This window comes from Akebia trifoliata, chromosome 1 (assembly GCF_017979445.1).
Source record: "Akebia trifoliata isolate Shusen 1 chromosome 1, ASM1797944v1, whole genome shotgun sequence".
NCBI classification, from domain to species: Eukaryota; Viridiplantae; Streptophyta; class Magnoliopsida; order Ranunculales; family Lardizabalaceae; genus Akebia; species Akebia trifoliata.
In genome coordinates this window covers 25222941-25241704 of record NC_141375.1, presented here as the reverse complement: position 1 = coordinate 25241704, position 18764 = coordinate 25222941, and the positions used below count along the sequence as shown (strand labels likewise).

The 18764-nt window shown below is 38.9% G+C and overlaps 2 protein-coding genes across 2 annotated transcripts; one reads left to right on the top strand and one right to left on the bottom strand.

The window, feature by feature from the left end:
* Positions 1 to 6223: 6223 nt before the first annotated feature.
* Positions 6224 to 8846, top strand: LOC147411200 (putative E3 ubiquitin-protein ligase ZFP1). Its single transcript, XM_086449935.1, has 5 exons — positions 6224 to 6327; positions 7142 to 7508; positions 7792 to 7887; positions 8134 to 8277; positions 8409 to 8846. Exons 2-5 carry the CDS (start codon positions 7158 to 7160, stop codon positions 8556 to 8558), a joined length of 741 nt encoding a protein of 246 aa, XP_086306061.1. The 5' UTR covers positions 6224 to 6327; positions 7142 to 7157; the 3' UTR covers positions 8559 to 8846.
* Positions 8847 to 13000: 4154 nt separating this feature from the next.
* LOC147411199 (ras-related protein RABA1f-like) lies at positions 13001 to 18764 on the bottom strand. Its single transcript, XM_086445813.1, has 2 exons — positions 18328 to 18764; positions 13001 to 13831 (listed from the first exon to the last, which is right to left on the bottom strand). Exons 1-2 carry the CDS (start codon positions 18543 to 18545, stop codon positions 13399 to 13401), a joined length of 651 nt encoding a protein of 216 aa, XP_086301939.1. The 5' UTR covers positions 18546 to 18764; the 3' UTR covers positions 13001 to 13398.

Sequence of the window (18764 nt, the reverse complement as noted above, 5' to 3'; positions counted from 1 at the left end):
AGATATGCCTTCATGCACCTCCAACCAACCAGTGAACTCCACCCTATGAAGTCACCCTAGCCATTCTCTGTATGGGGAATGGATATTGTCGGACCGCTACCTCAGGGAAAAAGGGGTAAGCTCTTCATCTTAGTAGCTACAGATTACTTTAATAAGTGGATCGAAGGTATTCCACTTACTCGAATTAGGGAGGAAGAAGTCATCAAGTTCACTTGGGAGCACATCATAACGCGTTTCGGGATTCCCTATGCACTGATCTCCGACAACGGGACGCAATTTAATGATAACCGAGTACAATCGTACTTCAAGGAGCACGGGATCCGATCATTCCAATCATCCCCGAGGCATCCACAAGGCAATGGGCAGGCAAAAGCGTCCAACAAGACAATCCTCGAAAACTTGAAGAAGAAATTAGCTGAGCATAAAGGAAGATGGGTGGATGAGTTGCACAGTGGTTTGTGGGCATACCAAACTACAGTCAGGAGAGCAACAGGGTTCACTCCATTTGCATCAGCCTATGGGATCGAAGCCGTCATCCCGACCAAGATTCAAGTCCCTACTACCAAAACACAAGTGGTCGAGACTAGACTAAACGACGAAATGATAGCTCGAAACTTGGATTGATTGGACGAGACACGAGAGAGGGTCATAGAAAGATTAGCACGGTACCAGCAGGTGCTAAAAAGATCTTATGACCGAAAGGTAATTCGTAGGGAAATGAAAGTCAGTGATTTGGTGCTACGAAAAGTGTTCCCCAACACGAAGTAAAGTAACAGTGGAAAGCTCGGGGCGAATTGGAAAGGACCCTACATCGTAAGCAAAGTCAGAGAGGTTGGCGTATACTACTTAGAAACATCGACATGAGATATAATTTTGTCACCATGGAATGTATTCAACCTTAAAAGATACTATCAATAAAGGAGAAGTCATTTTTACATACGCTTGGTCGTTTCAAATCAAAGCCTCGGCCCGTCACAGGTGCCAAGCCCAACTGAGGAGTTGGTTTAAGGGAAAGCCTCGGCCCCTCAACAGGAGTCGAGCCCAACTGAGGAGTTAGTTCAAGATTAAAGCATCGGTCCCTCAACAGGAGTCGAGCCCAACTGAGGAATTGGTTCAAGTCAAAGCCTCGGCCCTTCATAGGTGCCAAGTCCAACTGAAGAGTTGGTTTAAGGGAAAGCCTCGGCCCCTCAACAGGAGCCGAGCCCAACTGAGGAGTTGATTCAAGATTAAAGCCTCGGCCCCTCAACAGGAGTCGAGTCCAACTGAGGAGTTGGTTCAAGTTAAAGCCTCGGCCCTTCACAGGTGCCAAGCCCAACTGAGGAGTTGGTTTAAGGGAAAGCCTCGGCCCTTCAACAGGAGCCGAGCCAAACTAAGGAGTTGGTTCAAAATTAAAGCCTCGGCCCCTCAATAGGAATTGAGCCCAACTGAGGAGTTGGTTCAAGTCAAAGCCTCGACCCTTCACAGGCGCCAAACCCAGACTGAAAGGTTGGTTTAAGGGAAAACCTCGACCCTCAACGAGTGTCGAGCTTAAGGAGTTGGTCAAATAAAAGCAGGGTTAATTATTCTGGAATTATTAAACAGCAGACCTCAACAGCAAAGCAAAAATAAGAAAAAGCAAAAGGCACAAGAGTTGCAAAAAATACTTATCTTTCATTAGTGCAAAATAGAAATTTACATTCAGAAGCTACACGTGAAATTACAAAAATTTTATTACAAAAAAAATGTAGGATCAGACTTTAGCTATGACGTCGACCTCGGCATCATTGGGGGTTTGATCCTCGGTTTGTGCAACAGGAACTTCAAGAGTAGGCTAGGGAGCAGTGGTAGGAGTCGCTTCTGGAGTAGCTTCTGGCATCTTCGCAGCAGCCTCAACCTTCCTCAGCTTTGCCTTCCGCTTGTTGTAAGCTTTCTCCCAAGCTTCATATGAAGAATCCAGCTGGGCTTGGAGGGAGTTGAGTTGATCTTGAAGAGCTCTCTCCTGCTCCACCTCCTTCGCCTTCACCAGCTCCTCTAGGGAATAGATCTTCCCTTCCGCCAAGGTCAAGCGGTCTTTATTCTGCTCCAGTTTGGATAGTGCGTTTATCCAAACTTGATTGAATCTTTGAGGAATTGGCCGCAGCCGCATCCCTTTCAGCCTGAAGCTGAAGAATGCGACCTTCCGCGACATGAAGGTCATGCGCGGAAGTGTCGCGAGCTTCAATGAGCTTGGCATGTTGCACCTGGTAAGAAAAGAGAAAATGCGTTAGAGGGTTGCAAGTGTAAAAGAAAAGCCAGAAGAAGGAAAAAGAAAAAGACTTACCGTGGTCAGAGCTCGGAACGCATCGTTGGAAAATTTTGTCGGGTCATCGGCAAAACTTCGGCGAGTTTTCTCCACGTCCTGCGGCAGCGCAGAAGCTTCGAAAATCGCCCTGGCCACCACCGGATTGGACAAGGCTGAGTCCCTATTCGTTACCGGCCTTCCCCCAACCATGGGTTGCACCACCCAGGGGGAAGGAGGGGGCAGATTCCCCCTCAGCTCTGAACCAGCCGAGAAGGTTTGAGACGGCTTGGCTGGTTGGCTGGACCCTTCAGGTGCTGGAGGAAGAGGTAGAGGGAGCATAGGCATGGGGGAGCGGGGCCCCCTCATCAACCTCTTGAGAAGAGGTTGGTGGTCTTCTTCTTCTTCAGCGACTGCACGCCCCACCCCGGGAGTCCCAGCAGGCAGGGTAGGGAGGACCTCTACGATGTCCTCCTCAGAATCTGAGCCTAGGATTGGAGGGGGGTGTTTTGATTGAAGGGCCATGTCGGAGGGACGGATGGTTGGAAGTAGAAGGGCGGTGACTTGGTCGTAGAGATCGGGGTTCGCACGAAGATGGGTGATTACCACCGATTCTCCTGGGAACTTATCCTTGCTCGAACCTGCAAGAACGGGACAAAATGGATTCACTCTTTAGGAAAAGGAACTAAGAAAGCAAATATAAGAAAATATAAATGAAGACTCACCTTGGGGGTTGAAGGAAGAGAAGGCCAGAGGGGGAAGCTCGTCCCCTGGAGCATTTTCCCATTGCTCGGACAACTGAATCGGGAACAAAAACCATTCTTTGTCCGAGTCAGGTAGCTCGACCAAGGACGACTTCCCTTTCCTCTTTGACAGATAGAAGAAGTCGGCCTATTTGGGCCCTTTTTCAAGGCAAATTGAGTCCTGATGTCCTAGAGCTAGAGCTAGAGCTGGAGGCCGTCCTCCAACTTATTGTTCATGTGCTTAAAGGCACCAATGAGTCGGAAAAAATTCTCGCTCATTTGGCCGGGAGCCCTCCTATAGAAGTTCAGTACCTCCTTAGTCAACCTACTTAGAGGGACTCTGAGGCCTGCTCTGAATTGCCCCCAGTGTACCACTATGGTACCTGGGGGACTTCCCCTGAGCAGCGTGGCCTCGTCCACATAGGACATGTTCACGTTGTTAGGGACATCGAATGTGTCCCTAACCACCTCTAGTAGAAGGCAGGCGGGGGAATAAGACTTTCCCTTGGCCATTTAAAGGAAAAAAAGTGAAGGGGATGTGAAGGAGTTAGAGGAGAGGGGAGGAGGCCTTGGTTTCGTTATCTTTTTTCTTTGTCATTTTCTTTTTAAAAAACCGGGAGCTTCAGGCCACTGGAACACTGGCAGCGCGATGGCACAGCGAAGGCACAATGAAGGAGGCAGAGGGCAAAGGGGCAGGGTGACGGCAAGAGAGACGATGATGAAAGTGAAAATGAGAAATGGGAGGGGTATATATAGACCTAAGGATCTCGAGATGCGCGTTTGAAATCAACGGTCGGGATCTCTTAAGCAAATAATGGTGAGGCATTAAATGCTGGGAGATCCGATATGATCGTTCGCCCCTTACACGGGAATCAAGCCCTTCGTAGAGCGCTACGTGTACTCTGTACATAATTGCGTTGTATAAACCAATAGGCAGGACACGCCTTACGAGAGCGGCCCCACCGACCGTCGCCCTCGAAAAACGAATGGGCTAAGTAACGATTCGTCGCAGTAAAATCATTAATCCAAGCTAAATCCCATTGAGAGCTTGCCACGTGTCAGCTTTCCACATTTTAAAAGTAATTTCTTGAGCGCTCGAGCAACTTGTCCGAGCCCTCGAGAGGGGGTATTGTGGGGGGAAATTCTCTAGTTTGGACACATGGCTCAAACGATTCTCGGAAGTATGGACTTGAAGCCCGGATGGACTGCTTGACGGGCACCATTGACAAAACTCCTCGGATACACGGATGTTCAGCTCGAACGTGAATCACCAACCCATCAGGTAGCTCGGATGGAGTACTCCGTGGATATCAATGTTAGTATAGATCGGCAGGACGAATCTGACAGGTGATCCATTGGTTGACAGCTCTGACAGGTGATCCATTGATTAGCAGTCCTGACAACCCATATCATGTCAGATCAGTCCTAATAACTCCAAGATTGGCAGAGCAGTTGCAACTACCCCTGCATTTGACATGCCAGAAAGTAAGCAAACTGCCCTAAGTCACATCAAGGAATGGCATGGAAAACGATCATCATAGACACCTATTTAAGGGAGAGGACCATGGAAAAAGGAGATTCTTTTTCTTCTTCTCTCTAAAAACTAGATTAAGATTTACAGATTTGATTATCATAGTCTCTAACTTGATCGTCGAAGTGGGCTAACTCGCAGGTCCGCCCGAGCAAAGAGAGGAAGGAATATCGTAGAAAGAAAAACGAGCATCTACAACTATAATTATTGATGAAATCGATACTCTGAAATCATGTTTAATTATTGTCGGGTTCAACAATAAAAAGTGTTGAGTTTGAAAATAAAAATGTTGAACTAGACCATAAAATGTGGTGAGCTCAACTATAATAGATTTTTTATTATTAAATGAATTATTAAGATACACTCAAAACTTTGGGATTATTTATAAAAAAACCCCTCTGCCAAGTACTTTATGTAACTTTCCAAAGTAGCTTAATATACATTCACAGTATGAGGCACATAGAAAAATCCCAGAATTCCATAATACAACCACATTTACAAGAAAAATACAGATTTTTCTTAATAACACTTGATAATCTTAAGCAATCAAATTTAATAGGGCATAAAACGAGTCGGATGTGTTACATCTAGGTAGAGCCATATTCAAATCCAGATAAAAAAATCAGATCCAAACCAGGATTTTGGTTCAAGTCTGACCCATTTTATGCCCTACCATCAGACGACATAGTGTTTTTTTTTTTTTTTAAGTAAAAAATAAAAGAAATTCAAGTTTACTCAATTGGATTTTGAGGTGACTTGACTTGAATCGAAAATTCAATGAACCAACTTGTCAAATCAACTCATCAACTCGGTAAAGCTAGCTAAAAATGCACAAAGTTGGATAAAAAACTCGATAAAGTCATTTTATTATGTATATATTATTTTTGAAAAAATAAAAAATAAATATATATTTTACCTATTCGCTCAGTTTTGAATTCGGTTAAACATGGAAGGAGGAAATCCCAAGTCAATCACAAAACTTCAAACTTGACAAATTAAACTCAGAAAACCATCAAGTAACTTTGCCAAGGTAGCACAAAAATGCACTGAGACAATCAGAAATTTGATCGAGTAATTTGATTATTTTTAAAATTATTTTATTTTTATTTGAGTCATCCAAGGATCGACTCGTGACTCGTCTAGACTTGGAGTTTTAAGACTATGACTTCAACTGTGTTGGACACAAAATATTGTGGCATATGGGTATTTGAGTGCTATAAATTGACCAATTCGATCCTTTTCATTTAAATAAGTGGGCTTCTAATGCCACATCAACTTTTACTGACAGCACCTCAAGATGTGTGCCAATTGTATTTTTGGGCGATTAACATAAGATGAATTGGGCTGCTGTTAGCAAAAGTTGTGTGGCAATATAATCTCTCTAAATAACAATCCACGTGTCATTTTATCATTAGCACTCTAGCTCAGTTTAAAAAAGATGAGCCGATCCAGATTTGGCTCAAGGAATCGAAACGAGATGATAATTGGCACAACTGAGCGAGTTTTTAAACGTTTATTTGATGAATTAGATGGAACGTTAGAAAATTAAAATAGAAAGTTTTTGAAACCAACGGTAATAAAATGGTTCACGAAGGAAAATAGAAAGTTTCTACAAACAGCCCAAACCTCACTCTAATCTCCCTATAAAACAAGCTTCCCAGCAACAAAACTTTCCTTATTCGTCTTTCTCTCTCTCTCTCTGTGTCTCTCTCCTGCTTTTCAATCTGCCATTTCAAACTGAAAGAAATCATCTCTCTTTCTATACAAGTGCAAGCTAAACAGAGATTCTCCATCAGGTAACAAATGAGCTATTGTTTCTATCTCTTTGATCAATCAATAATGGTTGAATTAGATTTTTCTTTTGTTGCCGTGGGAGAATTTATTTAATGGGCTTTCTCTCTTATGTCGAATGTGGTTTAGATCATTGGTTTTTCCTTTTTTTTTTATTGGCAAGGGTTCTGGGATTCCTTGGGAGAATTTATTTAATGGATTTTCTCTCTTAGGTTGAATGTGGTTTGGATCATTGGTTTTTCCATTTTTTTTTTATTGGCAAGGGTTCTGGGATTCCTTGGGAAAATTTATTTAATGGGGTTTCTCTGTTTTGTTGAATGTGGTTTTAGCTTATTGGTTTTCCAAATTTTTTTTTTGAATGGTAAGAGTTTGGAATTCCGTGGGAGAATTTATTTAATGGGGTTTCTCTGTTTTGTTGAATGTGGTTTAGCTCATTGTCTTGTAAATTGGATTTGTTTTTTTTTTTTTTAAATCAGCAAGAGTTTGTGGAGGGGGGAAATGAATTTCCTTGGAGAATTTATTCAATGGGTTTCTCTGTTGGGGTGATATTAATAGTTTAGTTTATAGTCTTTAAAGAAGATCTGTTTTTTTTTTTTTTTTTGATGGTTAAGGCTTTGTGGAAGGGGGAAGAGGGTTCCTTTAAAGAATTTGTTCAATGTGTTGCATGTGTTTAGTTGTAAATTGGAGTTCATATTCTGATATTTCCTCCCTCATTAGTTATAAAATCTTGAGCTTGTTGGCTACTTGGCCTAATGTAATATTTGATCATGGGTTTATTTTTATTTTTTCTCAATTTTTTTTTCTTTGTGATCAATGCAGGAATTTTTTTTTGAAAATGGAGCGGCACCCTAATACAATGTCTTCATCTGGAAGAAGAATCTATTGGGTACCCGTAAATTACGTTTCCTACTATAATCAGACATTCTACTACATCCCTGGAGTCGTTCCATATTCAGAAATTCTCTCCCAACCTTCTTTGATTCAAGGCCATTATCAAGTGCCCGAACCTTCCTACACACGAAACAGTACTTCGCACCATCTTACTCGGACTCTGAATGGTCCTCGGTATGAAATACCCAATCCTTCCAATGTAGAGCCCAGGATGTATCAGCCTCAACAAACTAGGGTACACCATGCAGCTACTGAAAACAGACACAATCTCCACTTGAGAATACTTCCTCAGGATGTAATGTCTCATCTTTTCCTCTGTTTTAATCTCTACTCTTCCATTATTATTTGTTCTGTGTTCTTTTTTTATTTTTCTTTTGACTTAAGAGATAACTAACAATTGCACTTTGATCAATAACTGTGAACTTGAAAATTAGTTTCCTAGTTATAATTTCTTGTCTTTTTTTTGTTGTTGCTATTTTTCTCCTGCCTTATATGAGATAATTAGTTATAGATATTTTTTGGGTGAATTTTCAATAGAAGATAAAACTAACTCTTGCAGTATGACCCGTATAATGCAGGAGGTTGCCATACTGGACTTTTCCGGATACCATGAAGCTAGGAATTTCAATAACCTAAACGATATGCAGTCGGATGTGGATAGCTTTTCTTACGAGGTAAATCAAGCAGAAGCCCATTCTTTTTTATTTATTTGAAGCATTTAAGATATACCATGTTGTTGGATGTTTGAAGCATTAATAGTGATACAAGCAGTATTTATCAAGGAAGATAGAGAAGACTAGTTAGTATGTAATATTTGGAAAAAAAAACAGAAGATCACCCACTTCAACTATTTTCTTTCTTTATTTCTTTCTTGAAATTTCTAGTACATAGTTTAATTAATGCTTTAATTGCTACTGCAGGAACTACTAGCCTTGGAGGTAATGGTGGGCAATGTAAAAATTGGGTTGACGGAAGAAACCATCTTAAGTCGTCTCAAGACTAGAATTCATATATCATCTGTAGACATGGATCAAGAGACTGAAACCTGCTGCGTTGTATGCCAGGTAACATCCATATTCCTGCATTCAAGGCAACATTTTCCCTATTGTTATTCTTGATTTCCTCGAATTCTGTTAAACTGGTGACTTTTATTTCAAGGCTAACAAACAATGGTTGTTATATTGGTTTTTTACAGTATGAGCATAAGAACCAAGAGAAGATCGGAATTCTCGACTGTGGACACGAATATCATGCGGACTGCATAAAACAGTGGCTGCTCGTGAATAATTTGTGCCCAATTTGCAAACGGCAAGGTTTGGCTGCGGAGATGGATGGAAGGAATTGAAGAAAGAATCCAAAAAACAATTTTTTTTTTGTCCAGTTCGAAGTGTTTAAATAGAGTTTTTGTTGTTTAATTGTGTTGTACAAGTAGAAATTAATGTCCATATTGTGTTGTAAATGTAGAAATTAGTCCAAATCATCATTCGTTAACCTTAGACAATGAGGAAACTTGTATATCCATTTTTATCTCTCTTGTTTAAGAGTTCTACGTGTTCTCATTCAATATTGGTTGAAGATTTGCACTGTATGAGCTCAATAATTAATAATGGAAAGATGATTCTTTTGACGGTTGTCCCTGTAAAACTTTGATTCTTTAAATATTGCAATTTGTTATTTTTTCTTTGTTAGTTTTAATTAAAGAATTGTACTCAACTTGAAATTCCAAATTCTTTCCAGAATTTCATGTTTTTTTTTTCTTTTCTGGCTGATGGTGAAGAATGTTAACCCAATCAATCTGTTGATACAATGGAAACATATTCTATTTTCTGTATAAGGATGATATAAACTATTTAACCTGCAAATCCTTCTTTTTAGATAGGAGTTCATGAACTAAGTTTCTGCCTTAAGTGGGAGTTCAGAAGTTCATCATTTCAATCAGTATTTTTTTTCCCTATGAGGCTCTTTCAATGTTCCATCATGTATCATCTTTTAGATCTTTTAAGAGAATCAACTGCTATTCATATTTCATACAAGTAGTGTAAGATTACTTCTGTCATCTTTGACTTGTAAAAATAAGTTATATTTAGTGGAAAGTTTAGCGACATTCTGTCATTTAGAACTTTAAAAATAGCTGAAATATTAGTTGGAAGCTTAGCAAAAAAACCAAAAGCTGTTGAACCACTCTTAAAAACGAAAAGTTTGATTATCTGATCCAAATGGTCAGTCCAATTAGTAATTTGTCTTATAGTTTAAAATTAAGCCCGTAGTCACAAAACAGATGCGGTAGGGCAACACTCTAAACCCGAAATGTTATTTGTTGTATAATGCACGTCTGTTAAATTTACTGTTCTGAAACGGTGTTTCCCAACTTTCTCTCTTTGCAACAGTTTGAAATTACCAGAGAAAACATTCTTAATTATTTATTTTGTAAATAAAAATGAATGTTATAATGGTTTTAAGCTTTAATTTCAAATTTCAGAAGCAAATATTTTGAGGTTCAAATTTCACAGGTTCTTGTTAATAAATGCTTCAAATGTACCGAGTGAGAAGTATGTCAAATGCACCAAGTAGTTGGAGAGAAGCATTTCTGGGAAAATGGGTTGTTTATGTTTTTTTGTTGTTGTTGTTTTTCAATGACAGGGTGTCCGGACTTGTAGGCCCGATTAGCAGGGCCACTGCTGGCCTATTAGAGCACCGTATCTTGCCCAAAACCCTCGGGTACATGCAATACCCTATAAACCACACAAAACAGGTAAGCCGGGATAAATTGCTGTGGTTTATGTTTTTACCTATGTAAATTACGGAGGTTTCTTTGTGTTTCCCAATTGGGTTTCAACGGGGGTTTATAGCTCGGATGAATTGATGTATCTCTGTTTCTTCATTACAAAGATTAAATGATGGTGTGGCAGCTTAATGTTCATTCACAATAAATTAACACTTTTTTGATAGGTGAGAATCTAATCATCTCAGATACAAGAAAAATGGAGATTTGTCTGAACAACAATTGGTAATCTTAAGCAATCAAATATAACAGAACCCGGTGGTTGTAAGGATTGAAGTACCACATTGGGGGAAAAAATGAATCTAATTAAACATCAAGGAGCCTACAACCCCTTTTGCATTTCTTCTCTAGATCCTAAACCTTTCAATAAACTTAGAGAAGCATAAACATCCCAAAGCATGATGCCATCAAAGTTAAGTTTAAAGAGAGAGCATTCCACGGATGCCATGCCAACATCCATGGGAGACGACAACTTTGTTACCCTCTTCTTTTTCTTGAGATTAGCCAGAGCAGCACCCAACTTTTTTCATGGCCGATTCATAGTCCTTTGAACCAACATTAATTTGATTAATTTCCAATATCGAGAGCCTTCCTACTGATGACATGATAGATCTGACTGAGTACTTCAGTGAAGGCATTCTCCACGTTCATAGATTCCAATGCGGATGTCTCCATGAAGAAGTTGTTCTCACTCTCGGCAAAGGCCTGGGCATCTTCACTGGAACTTCCCGCAGGTAGCCTAGATCTGCTTTGTTTCCCACAAGCGTGGTCACGATATTGGCATCAGTGTGATCCCAAAGCTCTTTCAACCCTCTCTCCACATGCTCAAATGTGGCATGACGAGTTGTGTTGTACACAACATATACACTTGTGATTGCATGGTACCTTTGTAAAAGAAACTTAAATGAGATGAGAAATTATTATTTGTCATTGTCATGGTTAAAAGTATCATACCATCTCTTTCATTTCATTATATACGACAATTAATTAAACTCGGTATAATAAATGTGTTGTACAAATCATATGTTCTGGTTTGGTGTCATAAGACCAAACCATGATGAACCGAGAGGGAAAGGTTTAAATTTCCTTGAACTAATATGATGAAAATGCTTCAAATCGAGCTGTAACGTTTTGCAACTTCACACAGTGAAAGCAAAAGCCCAAAGTTCTTACACATGACGCATATTGGTAATAATGTGACATTGATTTTTGTTGAGGAAGGATACAAACATCTGTATCCCATTTTGAAAGCCTCCTATGATTTTGAGATTCCAGGGATAAACACAATATGTCTTTCACAACTGATTGATAGTGGCATTTTGCAATGCACCAAGGAGAATATGGTTGGAAGTTCAAGTTGAAGGGGAGAATCCGCACCATCTATCCTCCCAAAATTTGATGGAATTGTCCGCTTCGAACGTTGAAGCAGAATTTCATTCTTGAATAGGAGTGGATGCTTCATAATGTAGTTTTTGTTTTTGTCAACCCAATCAATTTGTTGATACAATGGAAACATATTCTCTTTTCTATATATAAACTATTTAACGTGCAAAGACTTCTGTTGAGATAGGCTTTCATGAACTAAGTTTCCACCTTAAGTGGGAGTTCAGAAGTTCATCATTTCAATCAGTAATTTTTGTCCCAGGAGGCTTTTTCAATGTTCCATCTTTAGATCTTTTAAGAGGATCAACAGCTATTCATATTTCATACAAGTAGTGTAAGATTACTTCTGTAATCTTTGGCTTGTTAAAATATGTCATATTTAGTGGAAAGTTTAGTGAAGCTTTAAAAATAGCTAAAATATTAGTTGGAAGCTTAGCAAAAAAAACCAAAAGCAGTTGAACCATTCTTAGAATTTGATTTTGGTTTCAATAGATGAACTATTGAGATTCACATGGTACTATTCAAGTTAGATTTTGGTTACTATAGATGAACTATTGAGATTCATATGGTACTAGCATTCAAGTTAAATTTTTATGGTTTCAATTGATTCCTAATGTCTATGTAAGATTTCAATTGAACTACTAAGTTTGTTAGAATGGTGCTTTTGGGTTGTGGAATACAAGAGAAAGAGAGGGGGGGGGGGGGGGGGGGGGGGTGTTTGGGGTGCGTCCAAAAACTGACAAAATCTTAGTAAACAGTACTGTGATTGATCAACCCTCAATGCAAGGTACAGGGCATTGTTAGAAAATTTGGGAAATCAATTCATGAATTCCTAGTGAATTCTATAAATTTAAGGGCATTGTTCTCTATTTGTTGTATAATGCACCTCTGTTAAATTTACTGTTCTGCGACAGTCTTTCCACTGAACGTTCTCTCTGTGTAACAGTTTGAAATTAAAAGAGAAAACCTTCTTAATTCTTTATTTTGAAAATAAAAATGAATGTTATAATGATTTTAAGTTTTAATTTCAAATTTCAGTTTCAGTTTTTTTTTTTTTGGTTTGTGGAAACAGTTTGTTTCCATGACAAATTCAACCGTTGTTGTTGAAGGTGGCTTTCTAAGTTGATAGTGAGTGTTGATGCATAAATCCCAGTTCATGTGCTAGTAGCAAATGTTTTGAGGTTCAAATATCACAGGTTCTTTGTTAATAAATGTTGTAATATATGTCTGCTTCAAATGTACCGAGTGGGAAGTACGTTAAATGCACCAAGTTGTTGGAGAGAAGCATTTCTGGGAAAAGCCAATACATAAATGGGTTGTTTATGTTTTTTTATGATGGGGTGGGGTGTCCAGACCCGTAGACCCTATTAGCAGGGGAACCACTGGCCTATTAGAGCACCATATCTCGTCCAAATCCCTCAAGTACATGCAATACCCTACAAACCACACATATACCAAGTGGTTTATGTTTTTACCTATGTAAATTACAGAGGTTTCTCTGTGTTTCACAATCGGGTTCCACGGGATTTAAAACTTGGATGCCTTGATGTATGTCTGCTTCTTCATTACAGAGACTAAATGGTGGTGTGATAGCCTATTGTTCATTCACAATACAAGGTACATAGAGAAATGCCAGAATTTCATTATAGAACTAAATTAGCACTTTCTGATGATTGAAGAAGAACTAATCATCTCAGATACAAGAAAAATGGAGATTTTTCTGAATACACTTGGTAATCTTAAGCAATCAAATATAACAGAACCCAGTGGTAAGCATTGAAGTACCACACCTGGGAAAAAAAATGAATCTAATTAAACATCAAGGAGCCTATAACAGATGTAACGATTAAAATAAAAAAATAAATAAAAACCTGTGCATTTCTTCTCTATATCCTAAACCTTTCAATAATCTCAGACAAGCATAAACAATCCCAAAGCACGATATGGGTGCCATGCCAACAACTATGGAAGACGACAACATATCTCAAGATCACTTTGATATCTTCTTATTTTCTTGAGATTAGCCAGAGCAGCACCCAACTTTTTTAACGGCCGATACATCGTCCTTGGAACCAACATTAATGGTCTGTCCCTTGGGCAATGTCACCGGGTCCTCCCCAATATTAAGAGCCTTCCTACTGACGACACGATAGATCTGACTGAGTACTTCAGTGAAGGCATTCTCCACGTTCATAGATTCCAGTGCGGATGTCTCCATGAAGAAGTTGTTCTCATTCTCGGCAAAGGTCTTGGCATCCTCGGTTGAAACTGCCCGCAGGTGGCGAAGATCTGCTTTGTTTCCCACAAGCATTATCACGATATTGGCATCAGTGTGATCCCGAAGCTCTTTCATCCATCTTTCCACATTCTCAAATGTGACATGACGGGTTACATCGTACACAAGTAGTGCACCAACAGCTCCCCTATAGTATGCACTTGTGATTGCACGGTACCTATGTAACAGGAAAAAAGCGATGAGAAATTGCCTTCACAGTATCTTAATGCAAAGAATAAAAGTCAACAAAGCAACAGAACTTATAAGAGCTACTGCTACCAAGTTCAAACTTTAACTAAAACATTTGGCATCAATAATAAGGATTATGCCATAATCTGCCTTCTCCTTCCCCTTGAAGATCCAAATGTTTCTATCTTTCCATGGACTCACAAACTGCAGATGGAATCATTTTCCACAAGATTCTAGCTCCAGACAGAAAAGACACGAAAAATACCTAAAATAGAGAAAACACGTACTGCAAAATTATCAAATGAACTCCATAAGGACAACATAAGTGTGAACAAACAAGAAATGAGATGATTGACAGTCAAAAACAACAATCCAAACGAGGAAAGATACTTTGGATAGGATTTTCAATCCCTAGATACAGGCAATTGGAAATCTATTCATTGAAGTTCCCTCTAAAACAAAGTCCCATGAACTATTATCATTTGATAAAACCAAGAACTTCTAAATTGGCAAACTTGTTTAGTAGAAATAGAATAGAGGTCAGGATACTGAGGCATTCGAGGTGAATCTCCACACCAACACCCTTTTGAATACAATTGACCGGCTTTCAACACTCCAACTAAAGAAAGGTCTGACTCGACTACTCTACCAACTGAAGTTTTTTTCTTGCCACAGTCTAGATGATTCTTCTCGAACATCTGAAGGGTTCCTCACCGAACCTTTACAATCAATCTCCCAATAAATTAGATTATTTTTTCTCAAGTTTTGAAATCCCACCACCCATATTCTTTGGAGGGCAAACCCGCTTCAACTCAACTAAGTTAAATTTGGCAGAACTATCCTTATCACGACATGAGTTTCTATTCAATTTGTCAGTTTGGTTTACAAATGACTTAGATATAGAAAAGGGGCATAAATATATGGTGGAACTCTTATATAAGGACCATCTAAACACCTTTAGGCAAATACATAGATAATGACTTAGATCTCTAATTGGCCTACGAAGGGAAGGCATATACCAAAAGCCTGAACCCCCTTTACCTACACTACAAATTCTGAAAACACTCTCTACAGAAAAAATTATCTATCTCCCTTGCAACAAACACCTTCTGTTCTTTTAGAGATAAATAGCAATACCTGCTATAACTTTAAATCGGTACAAGAGGCCTCTCAAAAAGGGAAATTGACTTAAGAAAATATCAATGAATATGACAGTATTATGGTAAATTGAAGGTGATAAATCATGGAGCCGCCCTGGGTTACCCAATGTGTTATTCATGTACCGAACCGCGAATCGGTTCGAACCGAACCGAACCAAATCGTGGTACGATTGCTCGGGATTCGTGAATGCAGCGAACCAACTGAATTTTATCATTTACCTTAAAAAATTTAACCCTCTCCAATATTGAGATATCTCCCAAAATTTCAAATTGAGCATGCCCCTTTGACTTTGTTCTTTATTAATAAATTGATGAAAAGTGACCAAAAACCCTCATTTTCAACCTGTAAAAAAAAAATTTCCCAAAATCTACCATCTTCAATCTCTTTTTGCACTACACTCATCACTTCAACCTTCAAATGTCCTCAACTATGTCTACCTCTACGAACCGGGTTCATTCTCGAGTGGCAAACCACGAACCCAATTCGAACTGAGCGAACCCACGAATCCGGTAACATAGGAGCCACCTTCACAATGAAAACCTTGTAGATAGTACTCTCAACAACCATAGAGACAAGCTTCCTCAAACACTTAACAACATTATTGAATAAGATAGAAGACAGTGGGTCATCCTGTCTCAAGCCACTAGATTTCTTGAAGCATCCAATTGAGCTCTCATTCACCAAAATGGAATAATATCTGAGGATACACATTTCATAATCCATCATCTCCAAATAAAGCTAAATGTTTTTCTTTCCATCATTTCATCCTAAAAATGCCAATGGAAATGAGTAAAATAGATTGGAGAGAGAAAACTTCATTCATAGCCAAAAAGGCTCAAGGGAGCTTTCATAAATGATAAATGCATTATGGATAGTAAATGTGGTGTTCAATAAGCATGTTCGGTTGATCATTGACAACTATCCAATTATGGTATTTCCTTATATGGCTCAAGGGAGCTTTCATAAAAAACTTCATTCATGGCCAAAAATGCTCAAGGGAGCTTTCATAAATGATAAATGCATTATTGATAATAAATGTGGTGTTCAAGAAGCATGTTCAGTTGATCATCGACAAATATCTGATTATGGTATTTCCTTATATGCAACTATTAAATTGATAGAAAAATTGGGGCACTGGCACAAGGGAATAAATTTAATTTAATTTGATTGAGTGGAGAATTAAACAATGAGATAGCCTAATGGTTAGTTCTTGTGCACTCAAATTCTAACACCTTTAGTTATGTTTGTCTCTCTTGCATTTCAATTATAGAAAGTGGAACGCATTTCGTTTAGTACGAGATCATAGGAAAGAAGCTAGCTAGGTTCCCATTAAGATAATTCATTTATCTTTCTTGGGTTCAAATAATTAGTATAGTGAGGAGACTACAATTTTTTAATAAACGGGTGATTGTGGAATTTAGATCCTAAGCATGCGGTATTACCAATCATGGATTTTATGTCACCAAGTTGCCACCTTCAAGTGAGTAGAACTTCAGTAAATCCAACATTTCACCCATGGGTGAAGTTGTGTTCCAAGAAAAAATGATTCCATTCTTTTGTAGTTTTGTGTGAATGATAGTATAACACAAAACAAATAGAGAAGCATATGTAAACCCCTCGAAAGAGGGGATTCGAAATGCTACATCTATTACCTATAGAGAAACATACGCCTAAAATAGTTCAAACATGCTATGTCCAACATCTTAGAGATATATTGAAAGGTTATGTATTGCACAAATAATACAATGCCATGTGAAAGAAAATACGGAAAAGTAAAAAAACAACAATCAGGCCTTGCTTGGTACACCCACAAATCATTGTAAAATCCAACAAAACATAACTTTGCAAGCATTTGACGTTTTGCAAGCACTTGGCTTTGTTTATGTAAAGTGCGTCCACTGCAAAAATTTAAGAACCTCGAGGGCAATGAAGCAAAAGGTGTCATAAAGTTTCACAAGCATTTTTCTTTCTATAAAAGGCCAAAAAACTGAGATGTTCTGTATTCGTCGCAACAGTTCTCCCACTCCACCTCTCTCTCTCTCTCTCAAATTCCTCACCCCACCCCATCCATCTCTCCCACTCTAAGATCTCTTGCGCTTTATGGTACACTGCAATACATGAGGTATGTCAAATACGTTCTCTCCCTTTCTCTCTTCCACATCATGCCAAGCATGAATTGCTTATTAGCATCAATGGACTCCCTAGAACATTTCATCAAGCAAGAAACTTTATTATCATTGCTCCCTCCAAGGTAAGAACTCCATCTCACATCATCATCAAACACTACCGAGTCCTAAAATTTGTGTCTTTCATTGCTCAAAATCTCCCATAGAAATCCCTCAACACCTTCACGGTCTCAAGTAACTATTAAAGACCCTACTCCTTTGATTCTAGAGTTTTCCAACATGAAGGTGGCATCACCCTACCCCTAATCTATGAAATTCTCGAAAATAGTTATACTCAATGCAAAGCATTCTCAAAAAAGTATAGCTTCTAGATCAGTAATGCGCTCAATGTGAAAACCCCAACTATCTTAATAAAAACGCTGGGGGTGATAAAGCACCATACAGTCCCCGGCAAATGCTGATTGATGAGTTTTATACAGAGATGGAAAAGTCAAAGAAGCTATGGAGTTCATGAGACAAGGTGTTCTTGTTTATCCTCTTACATTATTGAATTCATATGGAAACTCAAAGTTGCTTGAAGAAGGGACATGGTTCATTATTTTTTGTTGCAATCAATTTCTCGGAGTGATCTTCGGCTGATTAACAAATTGATTAAAGATGTTTGGGAGGTTTGGAAGTATGAATAATGCCCGCAAATCATTCCTACAGTGGAATAAGTTATGTCACCGCTACTTTCCCCAATGCCATCTCAGGAACAGAGTCATCAAATCTTATAAAACTAACACTTAATGACTTTCACATCCAACAGACCATGAAATCTACGGTGTTTAATTTTGTCATAGATTCGCAAACACCATATCTCCCCAACCAATTGACAATGAAGTAGAATACATGGTGTGGCAATTTTTCAAGCAGATCTCAAACATTATCAAATGTTAATTGGACAACAAAAAGTAACTGAATCCTAAATCTCCATAAAAACCAGGTGATTTTTCCGCATTGCAAGAACGCAAGGTCCCCTCTACCACTCGAGATCTGAAAAAAAAAATGCTAGCCTGGCGAACCAAATTGAAGGTAACTCGAGGTTTAAACGACCAATTTGAAGGTAAAAAAAGCCAAAATTCAAACGAGAAACACATAAAAACCCGAAATTGAATATAAAAACGAAATTTATCAAAAAAGAGAGAACGGATCGAACCTCTCTTGGCCAGCGGTATCCCAAATCTGAGCCTTGATGACCTTATCATCGACACGAATGCTCCTTGTAGCGAATTCGACTCCAATTGTGGATTTAGATTCGAGACTAAACTCGTTCTTGGTGAATCTGGAGAGAAGATTTGACTTGCCGACACCTGAATCTCCAATCAAAACGACCTTGAACAAGTAATCGTAATCGTCGTCAGCTCTGTACGCCATTAATGTTCGATTCGATCGAAATCTCTCTTAGAAAAATGGGAATTTTTGGAGATTAAAATTTGCGGTTTTTAATGGATGTTGCTCTTCTTCGCTAGAGAACTCGGCATTTCGAGATCGACATCAGAGAGAGGGTTCAGTTGGCGGGAGTCTGGGGCGAGATAAGTCACGCGAGTGCAACTGTCGCCACCCTTTTTATCGTTTCGACTTTCGAGTCATCTC

What these genes read in the sequence shown, in the direction of transcription:
- LOC147411199 (XM_086445813.1), bottom strand. Translation starts at nt 18,545, where the DNA reads ATGGCGTACAGAGCTGACGACGATTACGATTACTTGTTCAAGGTCGTT. An exon ending in GATACCGCTGGCCAAGAGAG is followed by an intron (nt 13,832 to 18,327) that starts GTTCGATCCGTT and finishes CCTGTTACATAG; the next exon opens with GTACCGTGCAATCACAAGTG.
- LOC147411200 (XM_086449935.1), top strand. Translation starts at nt 7,158, where the DNA reads ATGGAGCGGCACCCTAATACAATGTCTTCATCTGGAAGAAGAATCTAT. An exon ending in TGAGAATACTTCCTCAGGAT is followed by an intron (nt 7,509 to 7,791) that starts GTAATGTCTCAT and finishes CGTATAATGCAG; the next exon opens with GAGGTTGCCATACTGGACTT. An exon ending in TGGATAGCTTTTCTTACGAG is followed by an intron (nt 7,888 to 8,133) that starts GTAAATCAAGCA and finishes TTGCTACTGCAG; the next exon opens with GAACTACTAGCCTTGGAGGT.